A 16,961-nucleotide genomic window follows, 5' to 3' on the forward strand; every position below is an offset into this window, starting at 1 on the left:
AAACGGAATGGACTTCAACAAGGTGTTATTTGAATACAAAATTCAGGCTCTTGTTTTAAAACGCTCACATTTGGCCTAAATATTGACATTTAAAAAGGTAATTGTTGTACTTTGTTGTGCACGTCACTGGCACGGTTTTCAATATTTCTCCTAATCTGAAGCCTCGCCGTCAATAAGAGATAAATACATCGACATCGAGGTTCATAAAGCTGGACAAAAGATTGTGGTTTACGTCGTCCCTTCACATCATCACTGTTACATATATTTGAAATGCTAAAACACATTTTAGAGACACCACATTGCCATTGCATGAGGATTAAATTCAAACATACCCCTCATTATTACAATATATTGAGGACATGGTTTTTAAAAGATGGAAGAAAATAGAGATTGGTTTGCGCTTAATCCAGCCACTAGGGGTCACAAACCACTGTAACGTGAGCAGATTTCAACCCCAGTCAAATAATCGAGGGAAATCTGTTGTAAAACTGACATGCAAATAAGAGGAATTGAGGAGGAACTTGATTTGCCGTGACAAATGTAAAATAAACGTTTGCTGACTGGTGAGTTACGATAAAAGGGAAGCAAATTTACAAGTTGCTTATGAACAACACAGATAAGTCCCTCGTTGTTCCTTGAAAATGTTGTTTGTGCTTCCAGTATTACACACAAAGCCTAATTTTCAGTCTCTGGGCGCAAGCTGCAATCACAAAAGCTGCCGTTTTTTCCCTTCCTCTTTCAAATCGCTGCTTATCTTCGTCTCCGGAATGAACTCACAAAATAAAAAGTCCAAGAAATAAGAAAATAAACAATTTAGATCTTGTAAGACGTGCAGAAAAACTGGTCCCACGTTCGACAAAAACACACAATCGCGTGGATGTAACGCCGTGTTATGCTCGACAATAAAGCAGAAGTTACAATTGCATTTGAGGCTTTGAAAGACCTGAGATGGTGAGATGAATTGTCAAAAAAACCCAAAACTAAGTCAACAATGTTAAATCTACTGTGCGATGTCTATACAACACGTAAGGCTCGTCCTCATCTAAGACAATGAGTGAATATACAGTACTTAACATCTTACCAGAACAACTACCAGTAGCATCGCTGTACCTTTTAAACGAAAAAGAAAAGAAAACATTGACGTGGTTTTGAATGCAGTTCTTCAAGCTCCATCAGCACCATTTACGGGATTTGTCCGGTGGTGAAAGTCGTCGTTTTTTTTAAGTCTTCAAAACGTCACCCGACCAGCGTGTTTGTGCGAGACTGTGATAAGACGGTGGCGATGCACTGAACGTGGGGGGGTTGTGGATTTGCGGGCGTGACCGGGAGGGTGCGGGGCGTTTCAGTGGGACGCGGCGGGGCTGCTGGCGTCCGGGCGGCCGTTGGCCAGGTACTTGGCTCTCATGCTGGAGGTGTACTGTGGGAAGACGGGACGGAAAAGGTCATCAAATAACGGGTAAAAACACAGACGAAGATGATGCAAAGTCGTTAAATGGATAGAGTTGCCCATAAAGTTGAAGCATAAATGAGACTTTCATCTAACGCGACACACGGAGTAGAAGATATACTGGCGCAAATATATTGGTATTTGTGATTGTTTTTCTGTTCCCTTGTGTGCGTTTAATGCGTCTTTTTAAAAACACTAGCAAGTTAAAATGATTTAGAAAACCAAATAAGCTAAAATGTGTGTTAAACTTTATAAATATTGACCTTAGCAGCAAGACAAATATCAGAAAAGAAATATCGATATAGGACCATCCCTAGTCAGTGGATGCCAATGTGTCAGAAAATAGTGTATTTTGTAATAAGGGCCACGTAATTGCGGGTAAATGTGTTCCTCTTTAGTCTTTTCTGCATGTTTTGGGGCACTTTATGCTTTACGTTGCATTACACATCAACACCACACATCAACACCACAATCAAAATATCCAACATTATGGGCAAAAGTGTGTAAAGTAATAAATCAATAAAGGATTTCCTTGGAAGGGTAAACTCGGAAGACCAAAAGACAATCAACCTAAAAGGCAATACAATTTTAACTGTAGAAAATCCTTCATTGATCACCTATAACCCCGTCTATCGTAGGGCTTAGGCATCTAATCGGGAGCTAGAACACATAAAAACAAACACCCAAAGAAGACAAGGACATTACAGTATTGTTTTTTCTAGGGCTGCAACAATTAAAATCGACGAATAGTGACTAGTCGACTTAAAAAAAAAAAAAACCCCTTGTATTTTAATCATTGTAATTTATAATCAGGATTATACAGACTGAAAACACAGGAAAATACATTATTACATCAAAAGAATCAACTACTTCTGATTTTCATCCATTATACACTTTATCCGTCAATATTCTCTATCTAGACGCCTCATATTTCAACCTTTATTTGGATGATGTTGTAAAAAAATTCTCAACGTACAATAGAAACAATTGTTTGACTAGTCGACTAATCGAAAAAAAAAATTAAAATCAACTACTAAAACACTACAATCGTTAGTTGCAGCCCTACTTTTTTCAACTTTTTGTTTTGTGTACACCCAGAATGCACCCATGTTCCACGTAACGGAGCAAAACGAAACATCCCACTCCCCTAAAATAAATTTATATATTTTTTTGTCTATTTCAAATGTAAAAACAGCTTATTTTTCTTAACGGAAAACCTCAAGCAGATTCATATACATGTATAAAAATATGTAAAGTTTTGCGCACTATAATCATACTGAACTAGACACTGTTTTACAAAAGATAAATATAAGTTATGTGTGCAATTAACTGCATTGGGGGTAATAATTGTCTTTGGATTGACAAACTATCAGCTCAAAAGTTCAGGTATCCTTCAAAAACAACAGTCCAAACGGTATCAGACAAAACAAAACCTTTCCTTTCCTTATCCCCCATAAACCTCCTTTATCCATCCTTTGCCATTGCCCCCAGGTGGCGCTGTGGGCACTGCCCCGCCCCTCGCATGCTACTCTTACCGTAGAAAACAGGAGGGCGACATGCAGCCTGGGGCCACAGAAAACAAAAAAAAAGACAGGTGACACACTCAGATGGACACTTACAGAAGTCGGGACAAAGGGATGCAGGTTCTAGCACAGCTCCCGGGGCGGACTTTGAAAACAGGCGAGACGGGGGTCAGTGTTTAGGGAGGAGTGCTAGGCGGGGCAACAGGCCGCGGGTTTAGGGGGAAAGAGAGAGAGGGGAGGGGGGGGGATGGGTTTTGGCTGTTTTGTACCTGTGAGCGAAGGATGACGAGGTTACCAAAACGACCTGGAGCTGTCCGAAGGCTTTAACTGCCAACTCTGACCACTGTTACTGTCCGCCGCTGCCAAATATTGAAACTGAGGTGCGCAGAAGAGAGGTGGAGAGTGAAGTGTGGTGTAAAAAAAGAGAGAGAACACACAGCAGCGTCTGGGCGTGGGCGGGCAAACACACACGGGGGGAACGCGTTGAGAGGCCGGGGGGACAGGGACTAAGTTCATCCGATAACTCCGAAGTGTGCCTTGCTCGAGCACTGACGGGCGGATGTCTTTTCCTTGATATGAAGAACTTTGAAAAATCCAAGCGGGTTCAATTACCTCCTGTAGCTTTACAAATCTGTGTCAAAACGCCAGGAAGCTTCGGGAATAATGTTCAGGCAGCCACAATAAAGACGGCGGATTCAACAGTTTAGAGTTTCATAGCAGCTTTCACAAACGCTGCCGAATAACCCACGCTTTTTCTTTTCTTTTCCCCCCTTTTCTTTAGTTAGTAAGAGAGATGTGCTGGTCTTACCGAGGGAGGAGGAGACTCTCGTCCAATCAGGGGAGTATTTTCACAGCGTGAGTTCTGGAAGTTTGCGTTCTGAGCCCTGTGGGTCAAACGCAGAGTGAGCCGAGCGCCAACTGAAACACGCGGCTTACGGACGTGAGAGCGAATCCTCCGAACATGAAACGGCTCCGGGCACAGGCGCACACTCGATATGCGCAGAGACAATAATGAGGTGCGCTTTAGCTGCTTTTACTGCTAAGCTTCAGGGTTCGTCTTCATTGATACCACAGCTGGAGAGGGACAGCTGCGTCCACAAGTCTGTCCTGGGGTTTTTACAGACGAGCTCGGCGAATCCCTGGAGAAATCGACTGGTTTGAGAGCACATAAGCCCCGTAGTATCGCTCACTTCAGAGGCCTCGAACTGCAGCGTAAACACATAATGCTCCTCCTTTAAGAGCCGACGATGTCAGGCTGGAGCGCTCATTCTACTTGAACACAACAATAGTTACAATAAGTTTATGTTTTTTGCTAAAGTTTTTTTTGCGAGTCTCTGCAGCAAAGAGAGTGAAGACTTAATAGCTTACATTTAGATAATATTGTGAATGTTGTTTTTAAGATATGCAAAATTGGAATATCGATGACACTGTTTAAAGTCAAAAATGCTGGTAACGCTTTAAACGCTCAGTAAACTATAATGCATTAATAAGCACTAGTTGTTAGTTTATAAGCACCTGTAAGACATCTACAAGAATTAAGTGCATTGTTTATTAACACACATTTTCAGTTAATGGTTTATTCATATTTTAGTACAAGTGCTTATAAACATATAACTAGTGCTTATTAATAACTTATAGTTTACTAAGGAACCTTATTTTAAGGAATTACCATTATGCTAAAAATGTGATATTTTCTGCACGTTTGAGATTCATTTTAGAGACATTTTACATTTGTCTGATACACGGTTGGGCGATATTGATATTGATATTGTTTTGCAGTACCTCTGCTCTAAATATGTGTTAAAACACATTTAAATGGATTCGTTAGCAGACAAATTTTAAATGTCTGCAAAATGAATTACAAAATTTCAGAATTATCACCTTTTACCTTTATTTGAATGCTTACGACATAACTTTTAATTTCTTTTTTTAGTTTAAATAAGCCCTTTTAGTGTTTCCTGTAAAAGATTTACTTGATTTTCAAATGTTGCACGTCTTGAAAACAACATTCACATGATCAAAAACTCAATATCCTGTCCACCTCTACTATGAAAATTGAAATGTTTTATCACATTTCAGTTGGATGGACATAAAAACTACCGGTACTACATCATATTTTATCTCAATATCGCCCCAGTGTAATCTCATCAGAATTCTGCTCTATTTCCTCTCATTTTCAACTTTTTCTTCACAAACTGCTCCTCAATTTACGCACGCATCATTAATTACACAACAGGTAACAAAATGTGAAAATCATCAAAAGTGTGCACACCCTGAACGCGCGCACACTTACATGTACTCTGTGACGGGGGCGTTGCTGACGGTGTGTGCGGCGGCAGGGAGGCTGGTCTCGCTGCCGTACGAGCTGCCGCAGCTGTAGAGGCTGGGCATGTGCACGCGGTACAGGTTGTCATTGTTCTGTCGGCCCCCGTGGCTCAGGGACTCATCCTCGCTGCTCTCATCGCCCCTGAAGGCAAACATAGGAAAACACTTACAGGAGAATCACCACCAGGGGGCACACCGTCCTGTTCGAAGGCAAAATGCAGCGCCTGGGTACCACATTCTGTTGCTGTTGAGGTTAAATTGCTCCATGAGTGACTAGACAAGACCAGCTTTATGAAATCTAACTTTAATGCAAAAATGAAGTTATTATGATTAAAACAGCCACATAAAAAGAACAACACATTTCGGTGAACTTTTTTTGGGGCACAGATTTCTTCATTTTGCTTCTACAATGGTCACAATTATTATTACCTTTATTTCTTGCGATTATATTGTGCCCTTAAGATGAACAATTATCAATTAACACAATAACATCCATAGTTGTAACAGTTTGAACATTTCGACCTTGATTTTGATGAGAAAGAAAATGGTTGATATTTGATTTCGACACCACAATGTTAAAAATGGACTATGGAATGTAATTTTCAACAACAAAAAGTAGTAGTTTCTTTAAAATGCCCGATTGGTCTCATTCTAGTTCTGAAGTCGAGCGTGATTAGGCTCAAACCATCCAGAAAAGGTCCATTTTAAAATGTTTTTTTTCTCCCAGGATCAATACTTGTTCTAATGAGTGTCTGGTTTTGTTTTGACAATAGCTTTGGTATCAATTCTTCTGACAACTCTAGACTGGACCCAATCCGCTTCACCACCGCAACAAATGTACCACACAGGCAATATTTGTGTACTACAGCTCTTGGCTCTGCTTTTTTAAAACTAACAACGCTGATCATCTGACTTGCACTAATAGTATTCTTCATTTCCTGATGTAAAACAACACGTCTGATTGCACCGGGCACGCGTGAAGCCTTAAACTCAGCGGTGCATCGAGCGACAGCGTGCGGCGTTCTGTGTGAGAGGAAGCTCCGGCTGAGATCAGACCGATGAGCGGAGCCTCCTTCAGCGAGGAGTTAATTATTCTGCAGCTGAGCGGGCCCAGGAAACTACATTCATTACAGACATCCGGCAGCGCTTATCAGCTGCAGAGCGCGCCGAAAAATGAGAACAATCTGCCTCATACACCAACCCCGAGCGAGCTTTGATGGATTCTGGCCAGCCTCGGCACAATTAAGAAAGATAACAAGACATGTATCCTATTTGAGGAAGAGCGGTGCCGTTTTGGACTGTCCCAGAGGCGAACAAAGCGTCTCTGTAAAGCACAAAAAACCTCACACTACCTCCAAAGACCCGCCGATTTTGCGCTCCAAAACAGGAAGTATTTGAGTGACACGTCGACTCGCGCTCACCTCTTTCCCCTCCAGGTGTGCGGCACGCTGCAGATGATCGAGCTGAACATGAGCGCGGTGACAAAAGAGAAGAGCGCCAGGTAGATCAGGCCCTCCAGTCCATCGTAGCACAGTCCAGTCAGGGCCTGCACATAATCCTGCAGCGACAAATGCAACATGCAAAACCGAGCCAATAGTAAGCGACAAGAAGGAAATAATGTGATTCTTTTAGTACACGGTAATGTTATTTAGATTCTTTGCTTAAATGGAGTGTTTTATTGCAGCAACAGCTAAAGAAACTACATAGACCATGATCCTTTGCTCCATTTCAGGGCAGACAACACAACAACACAAACGTTATTAAGCACTTTTATGTCTTAATTCTTTGGAATATGACAGTACTGAGCACCAAAAGCTTGTCAAGGTATTTTAAAGGAAAAATAGCAAAATGGTGATAACTTTTTCTCATTCTCACAACAAACAGCAACAACAATGCCATTTTGAGCGAATCGACATTGTAATTCACATATTTTCTCTTGAAAGTGCTAAATATACCTGTAAATGTCATGATTGAGGTTCAAGTATAGTACAATATGTTAATGGAGCTTAATATAATCACAAAGGTGCAGAAACGTCACTTTACATTGTTGTTTGGGAGCTTAAACTACACATTTCTGTCACTTTCAGAACTATTTTAATTATCAACGATATCCTCAATATTCTAATTGTGCAGATCTTCAAAACAACAATGGTTTTATCATCCATTTTTACCTCTACATGTATTGTCATGAACTGAAATTGTGATCTGACAACAGGAAAACTGTGAACTGTGAAATCTTTTGGCCCAAAGGATATGTACTGTAATCCTGTAGCCTCGCCATACACGTCATACAGTGAAATAAAAACCATGAGAATATCCGTGAGATTTGCATATTGTTATATAAATATATAGTCTTCTCGCGTTACTAATAGCATTTTAAACTCTCTAGACCACTTCCGATGCCACAATAAATAAATAAATAAATAAACACACGATATTTTAAAGACAATATTATCCCAATTATTTGTCTTTTTCAGTATTGACGCTCAAACTTTTGGTCCAAATCTTTGTATTGATTAGCCATTAACAGAGGAGACTGCAGTGGCCCAGCAGTCTAATTTTTGCCCCAAACTGAGCGATAAATTGGTATTAAAATGCTTCTTGCTTGATGTATTATCATAAATATATAGAAGTCATTTGATTAAATCAGTACTTTTTTGACAGTAGAGGTACATTTAAAATCAAACCTACGCAATAAAACTATTCAAATAAGTATTGTTTGTACCACTATAATCTCAGTCTAAACATGGATTATTAATTAGAAGGGTATATACATTTTCAAGAGTACAACTGAGATTCAGATCAACCCATGAAGTAACAGCTTTCCTTTTATGGAGATGCCTGGCAAACAATGCAAGTGAAAGATAATACTATAGCAATTATGAGATAGAAATGTTATAGTATTGTAGCTAGCGTAAAAGGTTAAGGATAACATAACTGAAGACGACAGACGAGCCGCACGGACACAAAAGCGCGTTACGTAACCGATCCTGTCAGAACCCTGCGCGGGACACAAAGTCAGGTGATGTCGGTGCGTGTTATGTGGAGCGTACCATGTGCAGGCCGCGACAGTCCACCAGAGCCGTGAGCTGATGGAGGTTGATCTCTGTGCCGTTCAGAATGCCCTGGATCTCCTCCAACCGGCCCTGGGAAACCAAAACAACGCGGCGCTGTGAAAACTGGATTACTGTACTGCGAAAAGTCAACTCCGGTGATTTGGGGCGATTATTATTGAGCCGACAAATAAAATACTGTGGGCATAGTAACACACTGAGGTCTCTGCTCGGGGGAGAATACGTGTTGGTTGGCCGTGAAATGGATCGGTCTATTCCAATTGTATCAAGATTAATCAGCTACTTGATAATCATGTTTAAACTGGTCATATAAATTATAATAGTAAAAATTCAGAAATAATAATTGTGAACATTTTGGAAGCTAGACATGTCACGTAAACTCAGTCTTTATTCTTTTTGACAGGCCGATTTTAACATTGCCTTTACCATTAGAAAGTTAGATTTTATAAAGTTGGTCGCGTACTAAAGGAATGGTAATGTAAACCAGTGTTTCTCAAACTGTGGTACGCAGGCTGCCTCTGGTTGTATGCAGGACCTCTGTTTTACTGTGACACCTCTTGACAATGACAATATTGAGTGACTTATGTATAGTTTTACAAGCCTGTATTTTGGCAAACCAGATTTGAATACATTCTGAAAGAAATGTTGGCTAGATTATCACAAAAACTACACTGTAACGCAATTTATTTTGATTTGACGCGACAGGGAGGGGCGGGTGTTAAACAAATTTCTCAAATTGCTTATTACACTGTGTCACCCGGATAAACACACGCTGGGATCAAACAGACTGAGGCTGTATGGCTTTTCTGTCGTCTGTCACTGGCCTGGATCTTCACACATCCTATTGTAATTCCCATAAAAGGGGAGGCTCCTGTCAGTCTCTTATTTCCGCTGCCTCTGGTCACGGCCCAGTATGTGTGAGTGTGAGCAGAAACACGTGTGTGCCCGATGTGTGTGCAGAAACATATACTCCTTTGCCGCGTGCATAAAAGCGCCTATATCCACCGGACTCAGCGTGCCGTGCAGCTCTAAACCTCACCAGAACTGAACCTTTTACTTGTAGTGAGGAGTGTAGAGAGAGGAAGTAAAGAGGCTGACGCAGCATTTAAAGATACAGCAGCCCAAAGCGACATCGATATGAGCCATCATTAAGAGAAGTATAGTCTTTCTGTTATTTACTTGTAGTGTTTTGTAAAGTTTAAAGATCCATTGTAGATTAGACAAAGAACCTTGCTTCAGGTTTTGTGGAGAGGGACAGAAAGAGAGCCCATGTCATTCAGAACAGATTTAGTAATAATAATAGACAGTAATAGTAATAACCATTCAAATTGGATTAATTTCAAAGTGCGGGTCTCACATTTCTCAGATAACTTTTAGTCCCAAAGCAGCAGAACAATGTGAATTCCATTTCCTGTTCAAACCAAACAGAACTGTGCGGCCTCCAGATGCCGATTGCTTGTTGTTACATATGTTTCCAGTGCTTTAGCACTTGCCGTGTGAAATATGCCCCTCCCCGTGTATTCCCAATGTCAGCGATCAATTGTGCAAAGAACACAACGGTATTGTATTGGCACGGGGCTAGTGAACGCCTAATGTGTGGAAAAATGGACATAATGGACGTCCCAGGTGAACCGGCAGACTGTTATGTAAACAGGTGCACTCTCTCTGCTTAGCCAACTGGACTCATTCACTGAACACACCGACAAAGCCTGAACAAATGTGTTGAAGTCAAAGGGGGGCGGAGGCCAGGGACCGTGCGAGTGACCAGTGGGAGTGAAACGTACCCTGGTTTGTCTGTATTCTCCGGAGGCAGAGCGCAGAAGTTCTGACACGTCATCCTGCATCTCCACCAACGCTTTGTGACTCCCTGAAAGTTTCTGTAATGAGACAGACATATATAAAAAATCAAAAGCTCTGAATGAAGCGGAAGTGAGTGACATTAGGGCCGCATTGTATTGAAAGAGAGTGCAATGGCTGCCATGGCTGCACTGTGATATTATACTGTGATATTTTCATTTACTTTTTGATAGAATATTTCCAGTTATTGGTCTTAATTTACTACTCAAGACTCAAAACAAAAAACAAACATTGACCAAAACAAGATTAAATAGAGGCCAAGTTAAAATCAGCCTATTATTTCCCATTTCAAACACAGTAAAGAATGTCATATGCAGTATATTTAGTTTGTTGCCACAACCAATATTGTAATATCAATACTTTTGCGATATATTGTGCAGCCCTAAGTGAAAAAGAACCAAAGAGAATTCACACTGTGTAATTCAGCGTTCTATTTCGTTGTTGTAAGAGAAATGGCGTTAAACATACTTATACATCAGTGAATAGAGCGCATCATATAATCTCTTAAGACGTTATACAATTTTGCCCAAAGTGTCAGTTAGTTCCACTTTGTTTTTCGCCAAGCCCTCAAGGCAAATAGAAGTATTTTCCCCCAGATTCAGACAGTTTCAAGCCACAGTCGACCTTAATTATAGATACGCACTGTTGAATATAGTACTCCATGTTTTATAGATGTACGCGCAGTAAGTTCTTGGGTCTTGCGGCACTCAAAATGGCATGGTTTATTTATAAAAGCAAAACAAATGATTGCAAAAAGAGGCAATGATCATTCAGTTCCACTCAGAATAACACGACTGCTTTTTAATGGCGTAGTGTTATCGGGTCAGAAAAGGCTGCTCTCCGCCTCCCTCACTGCGTCGACAGAAAGGGAAGCATTGTACTGCGCAGTGGAATACAGATACTTTGAGGCAAATGGGGGGGTGAGTCATTGTGCCCACTTGAATTCTCGGGCATTATGAGCGCGTGCATCATCGGGCTGTAAATCTAATACTGTCAGAGCCGCGGGACGGTGAGTATCATTCGTGTCATTTCAGTGGAATCGGGCGGAAACGGACACAGCAAGCGGAAAGCCTTTTTTTTTTTTTTAAATATTCACTAACCTGCTGAAAGGGGTTGGTCGCCTCTGGGCTGCAGCCGAGGTAGTACTGCAGGATATCTGTGGGAAAAAGTAACACGCATCAGTAATATTAAGCAACTTCGGGGCAAAAGTGTGATCTGAAACCAAGAATAGTGCACAATGATCTCTCAAGTTGGACAGGTAAAAAGTGCAGAAATTATAATAAAAGCCCAATGAGTGTCTTTACAACAAATAATACTAATAGTTTACCAGCATTGTGGAATATGATACTACAAGACAATATGATGAAAGCATGAAACATGAAAAGATTAAATGCAGAAAAGGAATGTGGTGGACACGGCAAGCCAAATTTTCATAATACGAACGAAAAAAGTCAATTTTAATATGATTGAAAAAGCTTGATACAACTGGTTCTCATTTTTGTGTGCCTTTATTTATTTTTACTATTAATATTCTTTGTTTTCTGTTGCACCTATTGTCCAAGCAAGTTCCTAGTTTGTGAAGCGAGTTAAAATAATCATAAAATAGTAGTAGTTTCTAAAAATGTACTTGTGTGGTCCCATCACCATTCTAAAACTAGTCAGGAAAACTAAAATTGTTTTACATCATTGTATTCATGTTCAGTATGAATTAAATATCTAATTTTCATTCTAGTTTTAGTGTTGATTTTAAAGCCAGTCTGAATAATATGAACTCGTAGTCTTGTACCGTATTCTGAGGTATTGCTGCCCTTTTGACCAAAGCAATCAAGTCTCTTGTAGAACATTTGTGATGAATTATTTAAACCTCTTGTCAAACTACAATCCTTTTTAAAAGACAAAGCCGCGGCCCCACTTTGTGCATCAAAAACTGCGGTTTGTAGGAGATTGGCTATTGTTAAACTAGCGTATTTTTTATTTATATCGGTCGTATTGCTGCGGTTTTTAAGCCTTCAGAGCAGACAAAACAAACCAGTAAAAGGCGGCACGCGCATAATACCATTTGATGCACACGTTTTCCTTTGACGCAGCAAAATGAACCAAAACAAAGGGACCACATCCAACTAAAGGATTAGCAGTAACTCTTCTGCCAACAGCTTGTTACGCATGTGTGTTTGTGGCCACATGTTGAAACAGGCAGCGTTCTGATCTCTGTAGGTAACGTTTTGGCTTTTCACTTACTCATGTTGCAATGCACCAGCTGGGCCAAGAATGACGTGTGAATAATACTGTGGAAATTGTCCCTTTTTGAAGGTTATCCAATTAAAGAAACAACTTACAAAGCCGTTTATAGGTGGAATGAGCCACACAGATGCAAATTAATGTCTCTCTGTAACAATGATCAGATTGCAATTTGTAAATCCATCAGAAACGTGCTTTAAAATGCCTGACAGACAATAAAACCAATTACACAAATAGGGCTGCAACATAACATGAAACGGGATATACGATAACTTTGTTTTGCGGTAAAAATACTGCTATTGCAACTGTATAATACATTTTTGACATAATCATTTCAGTTTAACTAAATGTACACGTCTTAATTTACTAGTCAAACAAAGGATAAACTTCACAGAGCCAAAAAAACAACAACATTGCACATAATAAAGAATAGTAAGAAATAATAATAAAGGTTTTCTCATCTTATTTTATGTCTTGAATGAAATCTGCCTTTTTACTTCCAAAAAACAATAAGTCAGATAGAAAACTTTGGATTGCTGCACTTTATGTATGTATCTGGCATATTACCTCATTACTTATTCATATCTTTGTGATACATTATGCAGCTCATACTATTTACCCTGCATTGGCTACAGTTTTTTCAGATCTTGTTTATAGTTTTTTTGATCCAGACAGTGCAGTTTTAGAATCTCTTCACTTATTTCAACATAATTGTGTAGACCATACCCACCTAAGCGAGTGTATGTACAAATAAAAGGTATGAGAACTACATGAGGACGCTAACAGATGGCACGGATGACGTCCGCGTGGCGTCGTGTCAGGAGCCGCATTCCCACAGCTGAGCACACTCCGCACAAGAGAGGAGGATTTCCGCTCCAGAGAAAATAAAGACTCACTCTCACCCACACGTTAACCGAAATATCTGGGGCCATACATTTCCTGTGCACGGTCTCTAAACCACAGTTTTGTCGTTAGAACTGCCTACAATACGAAAAACTGGCTTCCTTTTTCGTGTTCCAAAAGCATTCGCGTTGCCGTATTTCAAGATCACGAAAAGTAACTGACACAGATGTTGTTTCCAAGAAAGATCACGCCTAGTTTGAAGTCGAATAGCATGAGAATGACTCTACAGTTCATAAGAATAAAACATTAAAATTCCTTGGTATTTTTTGACTTGCACCCGTTTTTCTTGTTGATTAGACAAGCCATCCATAGCAGCTAAAAAAAATACAACAGTTTGCATTTTTGGAGATGCTGTGCTTCCTCAAATTAAGTAAGTATACTCTGCTGCAACATTGAATCAACCAGATAGATATTAATGAAACCCCCCCACTAATAGATGTGATCATAAAGAAACAATACATATCAATTAACCCGGGCGTCATAATCGAAAATCTATTCTAAATCGAGCAAAGGGACGCTTCATACGCTTGCCCTAATTTTACAAAGATGTTCTCAGTAATAAAAGGAAGCCTATTGTACTGAATGATTTATGAGTGTCCAGGCAGAGCAGTGAATCACCGACAATGTGCACGGTGACAGTGCAGAGGATTGGATTGGATGTGTCAATAACTCTGTTTATTGACACATCCAAATGCAAAGTGTCCAAAACAGCATTTGTATTCACTTTACCTTTATTGATGACTCCATACTGGTCTGCAACTTTGACCACGTATGTGTCTGGAGATGCACAGAAATCACTGGACGACTGAAAAACAAAAACGAAAATCAAACGACACTGATTTTTTCACTGACTTTCACAAGAGTTTAAAATATCTGTGACAAATTTGAAGCGGCGGCGACAGATTCAGGAAGACGAAGGTGTGAACGTGTCTGATTCATCTGCAGAGGAGGTAATGCTCCGGGATGCATCATTTGAATAATTTTACATTTATTATCTCGCTCTTACATTCCAGTGTAAGTTCAGACTCAAAAGAAGACCGTATAGGACCGTCACAACAACACATTCTGAGCTAGGGCTGTACTCAAAATATCGATACGACTTAATGGAAAGACGCAGATCGATACAGAGATGCATATCATAAAACGTTTAACAACATAAATTCATTACAAATGGCAGAGTTCTACACTTGCTGACGGCTGAATTAAGACCACATCTGGGCATTTTGCATATGAAATTCCAATGTATTTTCTTATTCTACATGATGAAATTGTCGTTTTAGTAAACTTTTACCAGCGGTTTTAAGGGATATCCAATTATTAGGTCATGTATCTCATACATACTAGGCAATATCCTGCTCTATTCTGAGCTGTGATGAATTGCTGCAAAATATATTGAGATAACTTGTAATATTACTTAAGAGTTGTCTCAATACTAACGTTACAAACGTAACTTTGATCCCAAGGAAAAGGTTTGATACTCACAACGAAGGTTTGATACCCACAACGATAATAAAAAACACCCCAGACAGCAATTCTCAACAAAAAATATGTTATAATAGTTTTCTAATACTAGCGAGTTATGATTCTATAATAAAGGTTCAAATAAGTATATTGTTTTGTTTATTGACACGCTACGGAGAGAAATAAATAGCATTTTAACACACACAATGCAGTAAAAATAAGAGTTAGTATCTATAATTATCCCGCTCTCTTCTAGAAGAACAATAGAAAATGATAATAATAGTATAATAATAATAATACTACTACATGTAGACACTTACCGCTGATACAGCCAGAGCCATCCCCAGGGACACCCAGCTGATCACCAGAGCCACCACTCCAAACAGACACACTCTGGGGACGAGAACAAGGCTGTTAAGCACCTTTAAATGCAATTATTATCACAACAGAGACATCGTCAAAAAGACGATCAGTCAACATGTTTTGGACAGTCAGCGAAACAAAAGTAATTTAACCGGAACCACAATGTAAAATGCTGAATGACTGAGATCGAGATCAGGTGCAAAGAATTGGAAAAATAGTGACTGGCCGACAATTCAAAGATCATAATCTTGATAATTGTAGTAATTAACCGGACTTTACTTTACTAAAACAGATACAAAAAGATTATTTTAGAATTTTTATAAATAATTTAAAAAAAGTAAATATTCTCTATCTAGAAGCCATCAGACACCATATTTCAACCAAGAATCAGTGCTCATTATTTTGCCAACCAAATAATTGCAGCCTTAATTATTTGTGAATTGCAATCATTCAAATTGTGATTAAGCTTGAAGCTGAAACATGACCTAAAAAACTACTACACAGTGGTTCTATCGTAATAAAAAAACAAGCTTTAAATGTGCATTGTGTAGCCTTTCTGTTTTGAAGTCCACCTCCTGCTTGTCTCCATGGAGATGTTATATTGCTTGAGGAATGTTCCACAGTGATGGGATTAAACATCGATCTTTTTTTGCTCAATTGCAGGCGTTTTCATTGCTGAAAAATACCTTGAAAAACATGCATTCTTATTATGAGCGGGGTCTCTCTCTGCACAGGCTTTAACTTGCAGAGAAGTTATAGTGCACCTTTAAATGGAAATCAAAAGAATAACAACCTCAGATAAAATAATCCTTTCTTTTGTCAGTTGAAAAGTGGCTTGAAGAAAAAGCACGAGTTTTTTCTCCCAATGTGACTAAATTACAGGCTGTGTTCTGTCTGGCGGTTGTATTTATAGCTCCTTTTATTACACAAACAACACTAACCACGCAAAAACGCTCTCCACAATAGCGCATGCTTTGTCATTTGCTATCGCTATGGCTACCGGCATTCTGCTTGGGCCATCATGCTAAATGTATGAAGATATTGTATAGGGCGTGTATTAAACAAGACTAATTTGTACTGAAAATATTCTCCGGTCCCGTAATTGCCACTTTACAGCCGAGAATGATTCCTACGGGCTCATGATGAGGCTCACCCGATCAGCGTTCCCTTGGAGTTTCGAATGAGTCCGAACAGGACCAGGAGGCAGATGAGGATGTCGAAAAGGAGCAGGGCGATGTAACCGAGCCACCTGTGAAGGCACAAGTCACTGTCAGCAAACGGCACGGAGAAAACAAGCCACACACACACGCGCGCTGCCATGTTGTGAAATAAAAATGCTGCAGGAAGACACGGATTACGGAATATTTGAAACCTAGAATGATAAGCTTGGGTCTTTTAAAATCGAGAGGTCCACGGCCAATCTTCTGTGCTTTTGAGGGAAGATATATGACCATTTATTTGTGTTAAATGGCAGTTATTTAACGGCTGTACTGTTAATGTTCAGGAAATTCATGTCAAAAGCCCCTTTTATTCGTTTTTAAATGGCAAATCTTGACCTGCCATTATATGTAAGAGAAACACCAAAAATGTATATGAAGCCACAATAAATGTTAACATATTTGCCACTATTTCTCTTTGTTTGCGTTCTACCGCGAGTTTGTAGGAAGATTTAATGCTTGTATAAACACAAAATTAAGTGAAAAAAGAAAAAAGAAAAGAAAATCAGGTGTTTTAAAATTAATAGTTATATTACCCAACCCTAATACAGCC

At 39.6% G+C, this 16,961-nt stretch overlaps 1 protein-coding gene across 2 annotated transcripts in view; it reads right to left on the bottom strand.

Moving 5' to 3' along the window:
* Positions 1-1,307: 1,307 nt before the first annotated feature.
* The window catches only part of ttyh3a (tweety family member 3a), a 31,716-nt gene continuing 16,062 nt past the window's right edge, over positions 1,308-16,961 (bottom strand). Inside the window, exons 6-15 of one of the 2 annotated variants that reach the window (XM_072443010.1) lie at positions 16,345-16,440; positions 15,149-15,221; positions 14,097-14,172; positions 11,327-11,382; positions 10,154-10,246; positions 8,349-8,441; positions 6,717-6,853; positions 5,264-5,437; positions 3,779-3,854; positions 1,308-1,417 (exon numbers count right to left, since the gene is read on the bottom strand). In XM_072443010.1, coding sequence (XP_072299111.1) covers positions 1,343-1,417; positions 3,779-3,854; positions 5,264-5,437; positions 6,717-6,853; positions 8,349-8,441; positions 10,154-10,246; positions 11,327-11,382; positions 14,097-14,172; positions 15,149-15,221; positions 16,345-16,440 — 949 coding nt within the window. In that variant the 3' untranslated portion in view covers positions 1,308-1,342. Of the gene's footprint in view, positions 1,418-3,207; positions 3,346-3,778; positions 3,855-5,263; positions 5,438-6,716; positions 6,854-8,348; positions 8,442-10,153; positions 10,247-11,326; positions 11,383-14,096; positions 14,173-15,148; positions 15,222-16,344; positions 16,441-16,961 lie in introns of those variants that run through there. The other variant, XM_072443009.1, reaches the window with a different exon arrangement.

This window comes from Eucyclogobius newberryi, unplaced genomic scaffold (assembly GCF_026437365.1).
Source record: "Eucyclogobius newberryi isolate DKJ021-1_F unplaced genomic scaffold, fEucNew1.0.hap1 SCAF_13, whole genome shotgun sequence".
Lineage (NCBI taxonomy): Eukaryota > Metazoa > Chordata > Actinopteri > Gobiiformes > Gobiidae > Eucyclogobius > Eucyclogobius newberryi.